The sequence below is a fragment of the Neolamprologus multifasciatus genome, chromosome 8 (genome assembly GCF_963576455.1).
Source record: "Neolamprologus multifasciatus chromosome 8, fNeoMul1.2, whole genome shotgun sequence".
Classification (NCBI taxonomy): domain Eukaryota; kingdom Metazoa; phylum Chordata; class Actinopteri; order Cichliformes; family Cichlidae; genus Neolamprologus; species Neolamprologus multifasciatus.
Genome location: NC_140446.1, coordinates 4,821,968 through 4,834,481, shown reverse-complemented (window position 1 = coordinate 4,834,481; position 12,514 = coordinate 4,821,968). Strand labels below are relative to the sequence as shown.

Below are 12,514 nucleotides of genomic sequence, written 5' to 3'. Positions count from 1 at the left end.
TTACACACCCCCGAACTAAACAATTCATTATTAATGGAGCAATCATGGAAACAATCAGTATATTATCTTAATTTCTCTGAACTTCAGTTGGGGTGGCGAGCGTGGATATATGTGCAAAAATGTTTAGTCCTGAATCCCTTGAGCTATGAATTTAAAGGCCCAGAAATGAATAGTCATGGAGGAAAATGAAGAATTTCAGACAGAGGATAGGTTTGTTTATTTTTGCTACTTAAAAGTGTAGCTGGACCTTAGGAAAAATTAAATTAAAAGAGGTTTTGATATTTATAATTAAAACAGGCTCTTTTTAATTTAGGTTATTTGCAGAAACACTGGTACCCATCAGTGACCAGTGTAGCATTACAGTATATACTTCAAATCAGGCTTAATAGACTTTTTTTCTCCTTTGCTTCACAATTCTGTTGTACTTGTATTAAAAAATACATTTGCAATGATAGTTTTTTTTGTATTTTTGTTCTAGAATTTTACATATGTAACAATAAATATAGTGTTATTGTAATTAAAATGCAAATAGTCATAAATGCTCCTCTGTGAAACAGACGTAGCAAACAATAGTATTTATTTACACCTGTTGATAATATTCAATCTGTCCTTAAAAGGCTGTGCTATTGTTATTATAAGGATTAAATTGGTTTTGTGGCTCCATCAGATTTCTTTTGTTTAAAAATGGCTCACTGTTGTTCAAACTCAAATTTGGCAAATAATAGGGCAGTATTCTTTAAACCAAAGAAAACCACCTAATATTTACATAAAGCTTTTAATAGTAACATTGAATAATTTTTGTCCATTCAACAAGTTTCAGGTACATCAAATATAACATGTTATGCATAACATCACTTACAATCATACAGATAATTATTTACACTTAGAGTGCATTAAAATATCTGTGTATTAAAAATAGCTGCGATTATATCTTATAAATAATCCGACATTTAAATCACCAAGAAAATGACGAAATAGCGTTTACTTAGTGTAAACAAACCCCGACAGGGAAATTAAAATAGTTTTGCTGTCACGTTGATATAATTCTCTTTAATATAATGAATAATCCCGAAAAAAACAGATTCAACATGCACCATTTCTTCCAAGCACACCGCAGTAAATCAATTAAATTAACTCGTCTTTATATTAATCGCTCGCCAACGCCGGTAAATAAACTATCACAAATGTCAGCATTTCAAGTGGCGCGCTTGATGACTTCTCGCGAGATTTCGTGCGTTCTGTACTTTGTCAGCAGCGGTCCTCCACCATTTCGCTGCGTAAAGTCTCCTCCCCGCGACCGCTACATTCTGCGCCGAAACCCAGTCTCTCCCGGTCCGTAATTTAACTTCTTCCCACAGACCTAGGGGTACCTCGTTGGGTACCGGGAGACAGTTCGGATCACTGGCATTACGGATTGAGTGCGATTTTTCGCGGATGACGACTCCTTCAACGAGAATTTAGTAAAAGAAAATTGGTCGGAAATTTCAGGTAGGTGGGAACTTAAGATGGCGGCCTTGAGAGGGAGGGGGGCGAAGGAGGAAGTAAAGGGGGATTCAAGGGGGGTTTCAGACAACTGGAAGGCCACAATCAGACTGCGTTTCATTTGCTCACGCTGCTTCTGCGGCATGTGATGAAATATGTACCTACCTACAACACTGACCTAAACCAAGATGACAAAACGGTAGACAGTGACATGGGATATCTTCGGATGTTGACTACTCTAAAAGAAAAAAGGAGTGATAAACCGTCACTTCCGTGCGGTCGTTTCTAAAGTGCGGTCCGTGGGGACGTAGTTAGCCCCCTTGAATCCCCCGTGTAATCGTTGCAAAATTTATATGGAACTTTCTAACACTGTTTTTTTAGACATTTCGTATATTTAACTAAAAAGTAATCACTATCTATTTTTAAAACTGAATAATTTAAACCCATTTATTTTCGCAAAAGAGGATTTGACCCCACGCAATGACGTCACGAGTGATTGTCTCCCCCTCCCTCTGTAGTGCATGCAGAAGCGGCTTTTAATGCGACTTTTCGGATGTTTTGGGGGTATTTTTGGGTCCTCAGCGTACAGTAACGCATTAAAATGTATCGGCATAAACTGGCTTCTTTGAAGCCTGAGCATTACATAACTGCGGGTGGGATGAGGGGCGCCTGCGCGTCAAATGAACGCACCCTACTAACTAACTCTTCTAGCTGGCTAGTTAGCAGCAGGCTTCCCCCATTTAACTGTTATTGCTGGAGCTAACGTTAGCTAGTTAGCCAGCCTGCCAGCGAGCTAACCGGCAACGTTAGGCGTTAACCTTTGAATTGTGTGTTCTATGAAGCTTCTTGAGCTGCAGTTCTCATATGGGTACGGCTCATGTTCCAAGGTATCACCGCTGCCACATCACTAGTGAATAAACACAATTTCTTGGTCGTCTTTAACCCCCATGTGGCGACAGGTACTCACAATTTAAAAGGAAAAAAAAAGGAAAAACAGTCACGAGAGCACGGATTGAATGACTGACCGGAGGCCCGCGCGCTTGGTCGCCGGCTTTTAGCGCGAGAGAGCGCGTGCTGCAGAAATCCTAACATCTTCCTGTGGGCGACTGCAGCAAATGCAACCAGGAGCTGGCTGGGTTTTTTTTTTTTTTGTTGTTTTTTTATTACCGCTGCACACACACCACAGTCCTAGCAGGAGTTTGCTAGCCTAGCTGTCCGCTCCTTACGTGACATGTTACTCATCATCCCACACATTCATATATCTCTGTTTACCAACTGAAGCTTCTGCCACAGCTCATTTTTTATAGCTGTTGGAGTTGTAAGACCAGTCAGTTTCAGCAGTAGAGTTACTAATAATGAGTTTAAACTGCTTATTTTATTTTAAAAATAAAGTTACCACCCGATTTCTGTTCCTCACTTCCTCAGAATATGTGGAGGGGACCCTAATTTCAGCATCCTGGAAGTAGAAAGCACCGAAGATCTGTGTCTTACACGACAGACAGGTGAGAGGCTCCTGCTTTGCACACACACATCGCTTCTGAAGTGGCTGTTATATCATGTGTAGTAATTATTTGTGACTTGCTAGTGAAGTCAGCAGTGTTTAGACATTTAAATAGACTTCTTTATGTTATTATTTTGTTAGCAAAAACTTATTGTACTTAGTCCCCATGAAAAGAAACTCATCAAACAAAATATAGTGCACAGACTGTGGTTTTTATTTTGATATATTTAGTCTAAAAAGTAAACACATATGAGCTGTGCGGCTAATGTTTTTGCATTAAAATTTACCTTGCTTCTTTTAGATGGAATCTAAGGTACTCTGTTATTTAGCTGGTATAAATGCTATTTAGTCTGTGGAGCATCCAGAGATCCCCGTTTTTATTTGTTTATTTTGGTTTTTTATTTTCCCTTTCTTGTGTATGTATATTAATGACCTTTATAAAGATATACATACAATTGTGGAAATTTTTTTCTGGAGATTTTTGCAAATGTGCATTGCCATTATATTGTTGTTGTTATTATATTTAGACTTAAAAGAAAAAACATGGGGGATGAAAATGTCCTGTTTAAAGAGGGACATTTGGTCGCACTTTCATTTTTACCTGTTAAGTGAGTTATACCAGAGGTGTTCATGTGCCACGTTTGGCCCATTAGCCCAGTTTGACTAGTAAAACCAGTGCTACTAAAGAACATTCACCTGGACAAGTTAACAGAAAGACATCCCTGGATTCAAAATGAGCCAGACACGATCTTGTTTTCATTTTTTCTTTTTTCTTTTTTTTGTGTTTGTTAAAATTGATAAATCATAGTGACAATATAAGATAAAGTTCTGCTTTACTTATCTCAAAAGTGGGGAAATCCCTTTATTGCTGCAAATACAAGCTATAAGCACATAAGATAAGTACAGTGCTATATAGTTCAATAAAATACATCACAGTAAAACAACTACATTAGTAAGTACAAGAACTGAAGTAAAATCAAAATTTAAGTGAGTATAAACTTAAATAAAACGATTAAAGCACACTTATATAGAGAGATGTATACTTCTGTGTGAAGCTAGTACCATCATACCACAAAAAATGAGGAGTTTTATCGAAAAATTTGAGTAATTTATGACTTCACTGCAACTCTCACTCTTTACAAAATATCCAGTAGCCGATTGGACCGGTTCATGCCTGACACCCCTGTTAATAGCCTGTGTCTCTCCCCTTGCAGGTGCAGTGTGTAGCCGGGGCAGCACAGAGGAAGGACGCTCTGGGGAGGAGGCGGCGCGGCAGCACGCCTCTCCGGCTGTGGATGTGCTGGGTGGCTACCCCCAGGCTGCACAGAATGTGGCTGGGGAGTCCCCTCGGCATGCCCCGCAGCCGGTCGCAGCTGCCCCGCACCCAGTCCCTCCGCTCACCGATCCGTCCACTGTGCCCCTGCTGGAGAGCAACACCCCAACATTCGCCAGCACGGAGAACGCCCCTCCGACCACCTTGCCTGAGACTCTACCAATCAGTGGTAACATCATCTCAGAAGAGAGCGCCGTCGGAGTTGCAAGATCTTTGCCAGCGTCCCTCACTGAGGACTGCAGTTCCTCTGCTGAGATGCAAAGGCTTCCAGCTTCCCTTTGTCCTCCTGTCCCCTCACAGATTGACAAAACAGTGCAAGAGCTGCAATACGGGTCACAAACTGATAAAGAGAAAAGCCACTCAAACAGTCAGACAAACCAGCTTCCTAGAGAAGGTGCTGGACTTGTGGTTATTACGGGAACAAAGGAAAAACGGTCCATCACCTTGGAATATAAACCAGAGACTGGAACAAATATGGAACTTGGTGGAAAAGAGCACACAGGTGGGAATATTCTCCCACAACAACCCAAATCTCAGATCTGTTTCACAGCCTCATCTCTCTCTGTCCAAGACGCTACGGAGGGTGGGGCTGTGGAGCAGTCCGACAGGACTCCACCTGTCCAAACAAATCAAAGCAGCCATATACCTCCGTCAGGTGCTGCAGAGCAAGCAGGGAGTCTCCAGGACTCGGCATCGCCTGCACTCCTTCTGTCCTCAGCCGAAAACAGAGAGATTAAACAAACTAACCTGTCAAAAACTCAACCCAAAACTATCAAGGGGATCTCAGCTAATGCTAGAGATGTGCAGAAAACGGCTTTTTCGGAGTCAGTTGAACACATTGAAATGCAGCCTCATTCAGCTGAAATACTCGAAGCCGCAAAGGCAAGAGAGCTGCTCCCTGGAATATACACTTCGACTGGAAAAGGAAGCTCGGCGTCCAGCTGCGGTCCCCTTGAAGGAGCGCAGGTGGAGAGTAGCACGAGCAAAGAGCAAGCTGACTCGTCAGGCCCCACAGTGCTGCAAGAGATTTCCTCAAAACCTTCCACCGGACCTGCTCTGTTTGACACAGGCCTAGTTGTCTCGCTTCAGGCGGGGGAGGTTATAAAAGCTGAAACATCTCACACTTCTGACCAAGTCGCCTCAACAGAGCTCATCGCGGAGATTGTGCATTCTGCCGACACTCAGGAAATTGTGGTTGTCGGGGAGGAGGCTCATATCACCGGGGCCTGGCCCACCATGCACCTGAATCAGAGTTACCTTCTGCAGCGAGAGGATGGCAGCGTCTGCGAAGCCGCCATCGTGAACGAGCTGACTTCGGAGATCTCCGCTGGGGAGCCGAAGCTGTACACAGGAAGCGTTCAGACGCAGATGGAGCTGGGCTCTCAACCGGTGGAAGTGTACGAGTTTTGCAGTCTGGTGGAGGAGGTTGCAGAGGAGACGGTCTGTGCCAGCAGTGCTGCACAGATGCCTCATTCTCCTGGATATGAGGTGAACTTATTCAACGCTTTACTAGAAAACTCTGAGGACCTCGAAGCATCTATCCACACAGTTGGTGAAAACAACACCATCATAATCTCCCAGCAGCCCTTGCGTTCAACAAGTGATATAAATCAGGCTTGCTCTAGCAGTAATTTATCCATACGAAACACAAGCATGGCCGGAGTTGAACAGCATTTGGTGTTAGATGCTAACCAAGCTGTTGAAGTGGCACACTCAAGTGCGGTTTGTTTAGTTGAAGTAGCAGCCGTTACTGCTGACTCATTCACTGTTGAACAGGCGGACACCAGCGCGCAAATCGGGACACAGGTCGGTGCTGACCAGACGGAGGTGAGCGGTGCTGCTGTGCTTCAGACTGTTGGCCCAAAACAGGAAGCAGAAGTAACAGTTGCTTCATTATCTCTCTTATCCCCAGTGGTTACTATTACCAGTGGAAACTTGGGGATGCAGGCGCCTGTTGCTGTTACACTTTCTCATATAGGAAACCAACCCTCCCTAAATCAGACCCCAGGAGTCACTGTTGTAAGTGTCGCAAAGCCTGAGGTCTGTGTTTCTGCTTGTGACGGGACCAAAGAATCCCCCGCTGTCACCACAACGGCATCAGTGACTGTTCAGAATGTCGCCATGCCCTCAGTAAGCAAGCCAGTGGCTTTCCGTGCCGCTCCTGGGGCTATAAATCCAAAGCTGCTCCTTCTCAAACCGGGAGAAACTCCTCTCCTGAAACACCCACCCTCCTTTTCATTGTCTAAGCAACAGAATGCAGAGGGCAAGCTGGCCAATGCCCACGGCTCCTGCTCCTGGTCTGGCACGGTGTCTGAGGAGTGCCTTCCCGAAACAGTCTCCGCTCTTAGCAGCTGCAGCGATCAGACGCAGCAGGCTGTCAATGAATTGTCAGTGGTGGCAGCAGCAGGAGCTTCTGTCAAGCTAGAAAGTGGTAATATTTCTCTTGAACCCGACCCGGCTACACCTGCCACCCCCTCAACGGCTACTACAAGCAAACCTGAGGCCTTAACCGTTAGCAGAACTTTATCCCAAGATGTTTCCACAGCAGCCGCTACGCTGCACAGTTCGAACATGCTCACAGCTTCAGTCTCAGCATCCACCAGCCCCGGCGACTTCCCCAGCCAACCCGATTCCATCTACGGGGAGGAAGACGGCGAGGACATTGAGCATGACGACCCTGCGGGAGAAACCGAGGTCCAGGAGAGCAACTCGGGACAGGTTAGCAGCCCAGAGGAAGGCAGTGACGACGAACCCGACGGCGAAAAAAGCGAGATGACCACCCCCAGCTCGCCACACAAGGTATTTAATCCATTAAAAAAAATGGAAACCAAAGAAACCATAGCTTAGACATAGCATTAAGACTCATAGTCATGAGTTATTGCTTGAATGCCAAGAGGCGTCCACAAAACACGAGCACAACTGAAGCAAAACAGCTGATAAATGCTAAATCTGCATACGGACATCTTGTCGCTGTGAATAACATGAGATGAACTGTTTATTGGATCTTTTTTGTTCTTTTTATCCGAGTGGGGAGCTTAGGGGTTTCAGAGAGGTTTGCTTCCTAACTGGGTATGACAGAATATTTTTTTTAGTGATGTGCAACACTGTTACTGTTGCTGAAATCATTTTTCTGAGCTGTAATTCAGACCTGAAGAGATGCGTTAATATTTTATCTTGGCTAAGAACAAAAAGCAGTTTTAGTTATCAATTGGTAATCAGATACGCTGGCATGCTTTTTTATTTTAATTTTAAAAGGACGTCACTCCGCATGTAGTCCATCTTTAATGCAACACGTGTGTGCGCGGTGTTCTTATATGCAGTGATTCATTTCTTTTAAGTTGGCCGCATGCTAAGCCATGTGTGTTTTCCAGCATGGACAGAGCAGGACAGACAGACAAGCACTGTTTCTTAAGGTAAGTGGTGGTTGTCAGACACCCAGACAGGCTCATTTTAACAGGGCATTCATGAGCATATCCCAGGCAGGAGAATTTTAACTCAAGCAGCCATTTCTTTGACTTCAGCTCTTTTATGATTGCATGAGAAGACGGCTGCCGCAGACTCGCTCGTGGCCAGTTTGACACGCTTCCTAAACACTTAAATGCTCTAATCCATTTCATGCATGATGCTTTTGTCTTAGTGAAGCTTAGGCTTTCACCTTAGTTTGTTTCATTTTCTAAAAATTTAAAAAAAAAAAATCCTCTTCATCCTTGTCCCCTTCACTCTCAGGTACGCCAGTGGATTGCAGACAGGGTCACTGGGAATTCTTCTCCTGGATCACCCTCAACCTTCTCCTACCCCGGATCCTCAACCACACCTGACTGGTCCACACCACGGCGGGAGAGGTCCTCGCCTCTCCGAGGTCCCCACGGAAAGTTTGTTTCACCTTCCTCTCTCGGTGCCTACAGTTCGTCGTCCTCGCCGCCAGACCAGGGCTCCTCTCAACGGTCCCGTAGTGAGCGTCACACCGACATGGCAGAGCTGGCTAAACATGTGAGTGAGCATCATTCAGGATGTTCAGTATTTCTTCCACACGTCCGCGGGACAGTCGACCAGTCTGTCTCTCCGTCTGTGTTTTTAGCAGTCTTTCTGCTTGTCTAGATACAGTTTTAACTAATTATATCTATTAGAGGTGGGAATCACCATACATCCCACGATACGATATTATTGCAATACTTAACGCACGATACGATATTATTGCAATTTTTTAAAATATTTTGCGATATTCAGATTCTGTACATAAAGGTAAACTTTATCAATATTCATTTTATCTAATATCAAAGTCTCACACTCAGTCTTTCTCTCATTTCAGTTTTATTGTTGACAAACTGAACGGTTTGTATTACAGTCTAGTCCAACTTAACTGAATCAACCATCTGGTACAATTATAGCTATTCTGAACTATGCAGTTTATGAAAACTATGCAGCCCCTTCAGCAACTGAAGAATTTGAAAGTAAATTAAAACAAAATATAATTTTACATTAAATAAAAAAGTTTTAAACTTAATTAAAATAAAACATGTCTTAAATTAAAATAAGTAAACTGTCATGTTTATTGCTGCAAAAAAAAAGTTAAACACATTTGGACAGTGAAGGAATGTCAGGATTCTTGCTCAGAAAAAGGATCAACATGCTCTGAAGTCAGAGCACAAAAACCTTTTTTGTAACAAAATATCGATTTCTGCTGTCCCTGTATCCATACATTATTAGCAAACAAAATATCACGATGCTACACAGTATCGATTTTTCCCCCCACCCCTAATATCTATCCATCTATTATCAATCTCTCTGACGGCCTATTCCTTTGTCTGTCCTTCTGTTTACCCGTCTTTCATCCATCTTCAAATTTCCCAATTCAGTTTTTGTTTTTTTCAAACCAGGCTCTGATATTTTTATATAAAATATTTCATCTTTGTAACCGTCCTGCATATGAAAGGGTTTTTTTTTTGTTTATCATGCTTTACAGTTTTATATTTCTTCCACGTAATCCAAGTAAAATCTTAACTTTTATTTTGCTGTAGGTTGTTTCTTGTCCCTCAGTAAATGGTGCCAGGCAGAAATCTTATGAATTGTATATGAATCACTGCTTCTCAGCCTCTCACTAAATCACTAATTGCACATCCGAAGATTATTTGCCTCATGTCCGATGCCTTTTAACAGGCTGCTCCAGGAGTCTGAAATGTAAATAATCAAAACAAATCACTTTGAATGGCACAACATGCATTTTTTTTTAATCTTCTGGATTCTTAAAGGAGAGAAAATTGGACCTTTTTTACTAAAAAGACATTTCAGTTTTGTGAATAGACGCAGCTTTTGATCCATTTCCCTATTTAGCTGTTGGGCAGTTAAGTAGTTAATTGTTATTTTATGTCTGCTTTGAGTAATTTAAGAAAAGCTCAGGAGAAATGCAGCACTTTTTTAAAAACTCCCCTGACATGCTTTTGACTTTGATGGTATACTTTTCATGATTATGCTGGAGCGCTCTGCTGAACAACCTTTAAAAACTGTTGTGTTCAAGTGTTAAATATAAAGAGCTCTGTCCTTTGTACTGTTTACTTGCGTTACCTTTTGGGAACATCACGGTTTTTAAGAAGAAACGTCTCAATCAGCTCCTCCTTTTTGTGAAGCAAGTGAAGCTCTGCTGATGAAGGTCACTATATGACAAACAGGACAAGGTAACAAAGTGTGTGGATTTGAAAGCAGGAGAAAAAAGATGGAACACCTTGCAGCCTTGTGACTGTGTGAGGTGTGTGGAACAGCTTCTCTGCTGCAGTTTGAGTGCTAGGGAGGGATATTGTTATCGAAAATGTTGCACAGGTGCAGCTCTTTTGAAATTAAACAATTATTTTCTCCGACCGATGAGAGCCGTTCACCAGAGTGTCACACTACTTTGTTTTTTGTTTTGTTACTGAGACAGATAATTATGAAGTAATTAATCCAGAGTGTACCTAAATGAGAAGTGCAAGGAGAACCTTTATTTTTTTAAATGCCAACCCGGAGGCTGGCACCACCATGGTTCCCTCTACACACACAAAGTGGGATTTTTCTGTTTTTGTTTCAAGGTTGTTTTGGTGTTATTGCATAAAACTTTGTTAAAAAATGTTTTGGTCAATTTGTGAAGATAATCTTCACAAATTTATGCCATTAAGTGAAATCCTATAAGGTAAAAGCCATAAACAAACTGCCTTTTGTTCAGCTCTCTTTCCATATAATCTTTCTATTTCCCTTATAATGCCAAGATATGGCACTAGTATCTAAAAAGACCTGAAAATGGGGTTCTCAAAGCTTTGATAGACCCATTTCTACCAAGTGAGCCTACATCAAAAGTGGGGACTGCCTCTAAGAGTCGAAAGAACTAAGAAAAGGTTCCTCCGGTTTGAAAGCACCTTTGAAGATGCAGTGTAGCAGGAGATCAGTATTTGGCATTTCTGAATCAGCTAACCCCCACCTTACTGTTTCAGAGCCAGGAGTTTACTGACTTTTTGTTCTTCACTTTGTGCTGCAGGAAGCTGACATCGAGCATCGAACACAGGCACTGAAGCGAGAGGGCTTCTGGTCAATGAAGCGACTCACCCGCCTGACGGAGCCACCGCGGCCAAAGGTTCACTGGGATTACCTGTGTGAGGAGATGCAGTGGCTCTCGGCTGACTTTGCTCAAGAGAGGCGGTGGAAGAGAGGCGTGGCCAGAAAGGTAGGACATGCAAATCATCACAGAGGTTTGCTTGAAGTTTCACACATTCATGATGCTAAGTGAAATGTGCACTCCTGTATTTTTGATGGTGGATGTTGTATATGTTCTAAATGTGTTCTGTTGATGTGTTGTTAGGTGGTGCGGATGGTGATGCGGCACCATGAAGAGCTGAGGCAAAAGGAAGAAAAAGCGAAGCGGGACGAGCATGCTAAAATCAGACGAGTCGCCTCTTCTATCGCAAAGGAAGTCCGGGCTTTTTGGAGCAGCGTAGAGAAGGTACAGATGATTCCCTGAAACCAAGCAAACAGAACATTCTGCTTCTCTGTTCAGCTCCCGTGTTTGTTCGGGTTTATGACAGAAATAACATCCACTTTTCACATGAAGTGCAGTCCTGCTTCCAAAAACGTGGCAGTGTAATGTTCAAGGCTGTAGCTGAATAAAAACTGAAACGAGGTGGGGATCAGGAGGCTTTGGCGCACAGATTCTGAAACTGCAGGTTTCGTCACTCCTACCAAAATTTACTGAACCAGCAGCAAAAGACCAAAACTACACCTTTGAAAAACATCGTAATGAATAAATTCCCTCTAACTTTTGCTGTTTTGCTTCCACCACGATAAAATTGCACCTCCTGCACAGCTCTCTCTCAGTGTGCTTTGACACCAATTTACCATCAAACACCTCTATTTTTGGTATGTTTTGTTTGCCTGCTACACACCCAGCTACCGTTGTGTACAGTGCTGTCGGCTGCCCCCCTCCAAAAAAAATGGCCCCTGACAAGACAGCCTAATTTCTGTTTTTCAGTACTGAAGAAATTTAAACTTTCACACATTATACTAAATTGCAGAACGCTCATCTGTGTCTCCAATAAAACGTTGGCACTACACACGACACGACGCAACACAGTAACTTAACTTAGTAATAAAATGAAGAATAAGTGTAAATAATAAAAAATAAAAATAAAAAAAAAACACTGGACAGTTTGGACACGTGTTTAAAAAACAAAAAACAAAAAAACAATTATTTAAATTAAACTGAAAGTGAACCTTTTCATACGAGCAAAACTCGCTCTGGAAGCTGGCTGAAACTGAAAATAAAACTTCAGAACAAACATATACGATAGAAAATGGCTCACAAAGTGATTCGTTATGTGAGGATATCAATTACCTCAGTAGGAAAAAACCAACGGGTTTTCTAATCTATGCTCGGTATCTCATGATTTCAGCTGCTCTGCTCGTCCCGTGTCATATTTTCTTTGGTTCAGAACAAGCTTAATATTTTCACTGGTGCACTTGGGTCAGTTCAGCACATGGATCCTTTTTCCTGCTGAGCTGTTGTTGTTGTAAAAATGCAGAATGTGGTTTGGTGTTTTTTTTGCTAAAATAAGCAAAGCTTTAATTTATAGTAGATGCATCTTTTTGTAAAGTAAGACGTAGTTTGCAAACACTTGGAATAAACTCTTGTGAATCTTCCATCTTTTTCTGGGATGTTCAGTCTTATTATAGTGCGTGTT

General features: G+C 42.3%; 1 protein-coding gene across 5 annotated transcripts in view; it reads left to right on the top strand.

The window, feature by feature from the left end:
* Positions 1–1,444: 1,444 nt before the first annotated feature.
* The window catches only part of srcap (Snf2-related CREBBP activator protein), a 40,063-nt gene continuing 28,993 nt past the window's right edge, over positions 1,445–12,514 (top strand). For 2 of the 5 annotated variants that reach the window (XM_085169342.1, XM_085169339.1), the window contains exons 1-7: positions 1,543–2,350; positions 2,908–2,984; positions 4,198–7,115; positions 7,688–7,729; positions 8,043–8,306; positions 10,819–11,004; positions 11,140–11,280. In XM_085169342.1, coding sequence (XP_085025468.1) covers positions 2,319–2,350; positions 2,908–2,984; positions 4,198–7,115; positions 7,688–7,729; positions 8,043–8,306; positions 10,819–11,004; positions 11,140–11,280 — 3,660 coding nt within the window. In that variant the 5' untranslated portion in view covers positions 1,543–2,318. Of the gene's footprint in view, positions 1,489–1,542; positions 2,370–2,907; positions 2,985–4,197; positions 7,116–7,687; positions 7,730–8,042; positions 8,307–10,818; positions 11,005–11,139; positions 11,281–12,514 lie in introns of those variants that run through there. The other 3 variants (XM_085169343.1, XM_085169340.1, XM_085169341.1) reach the window with 3 other exon arrangements.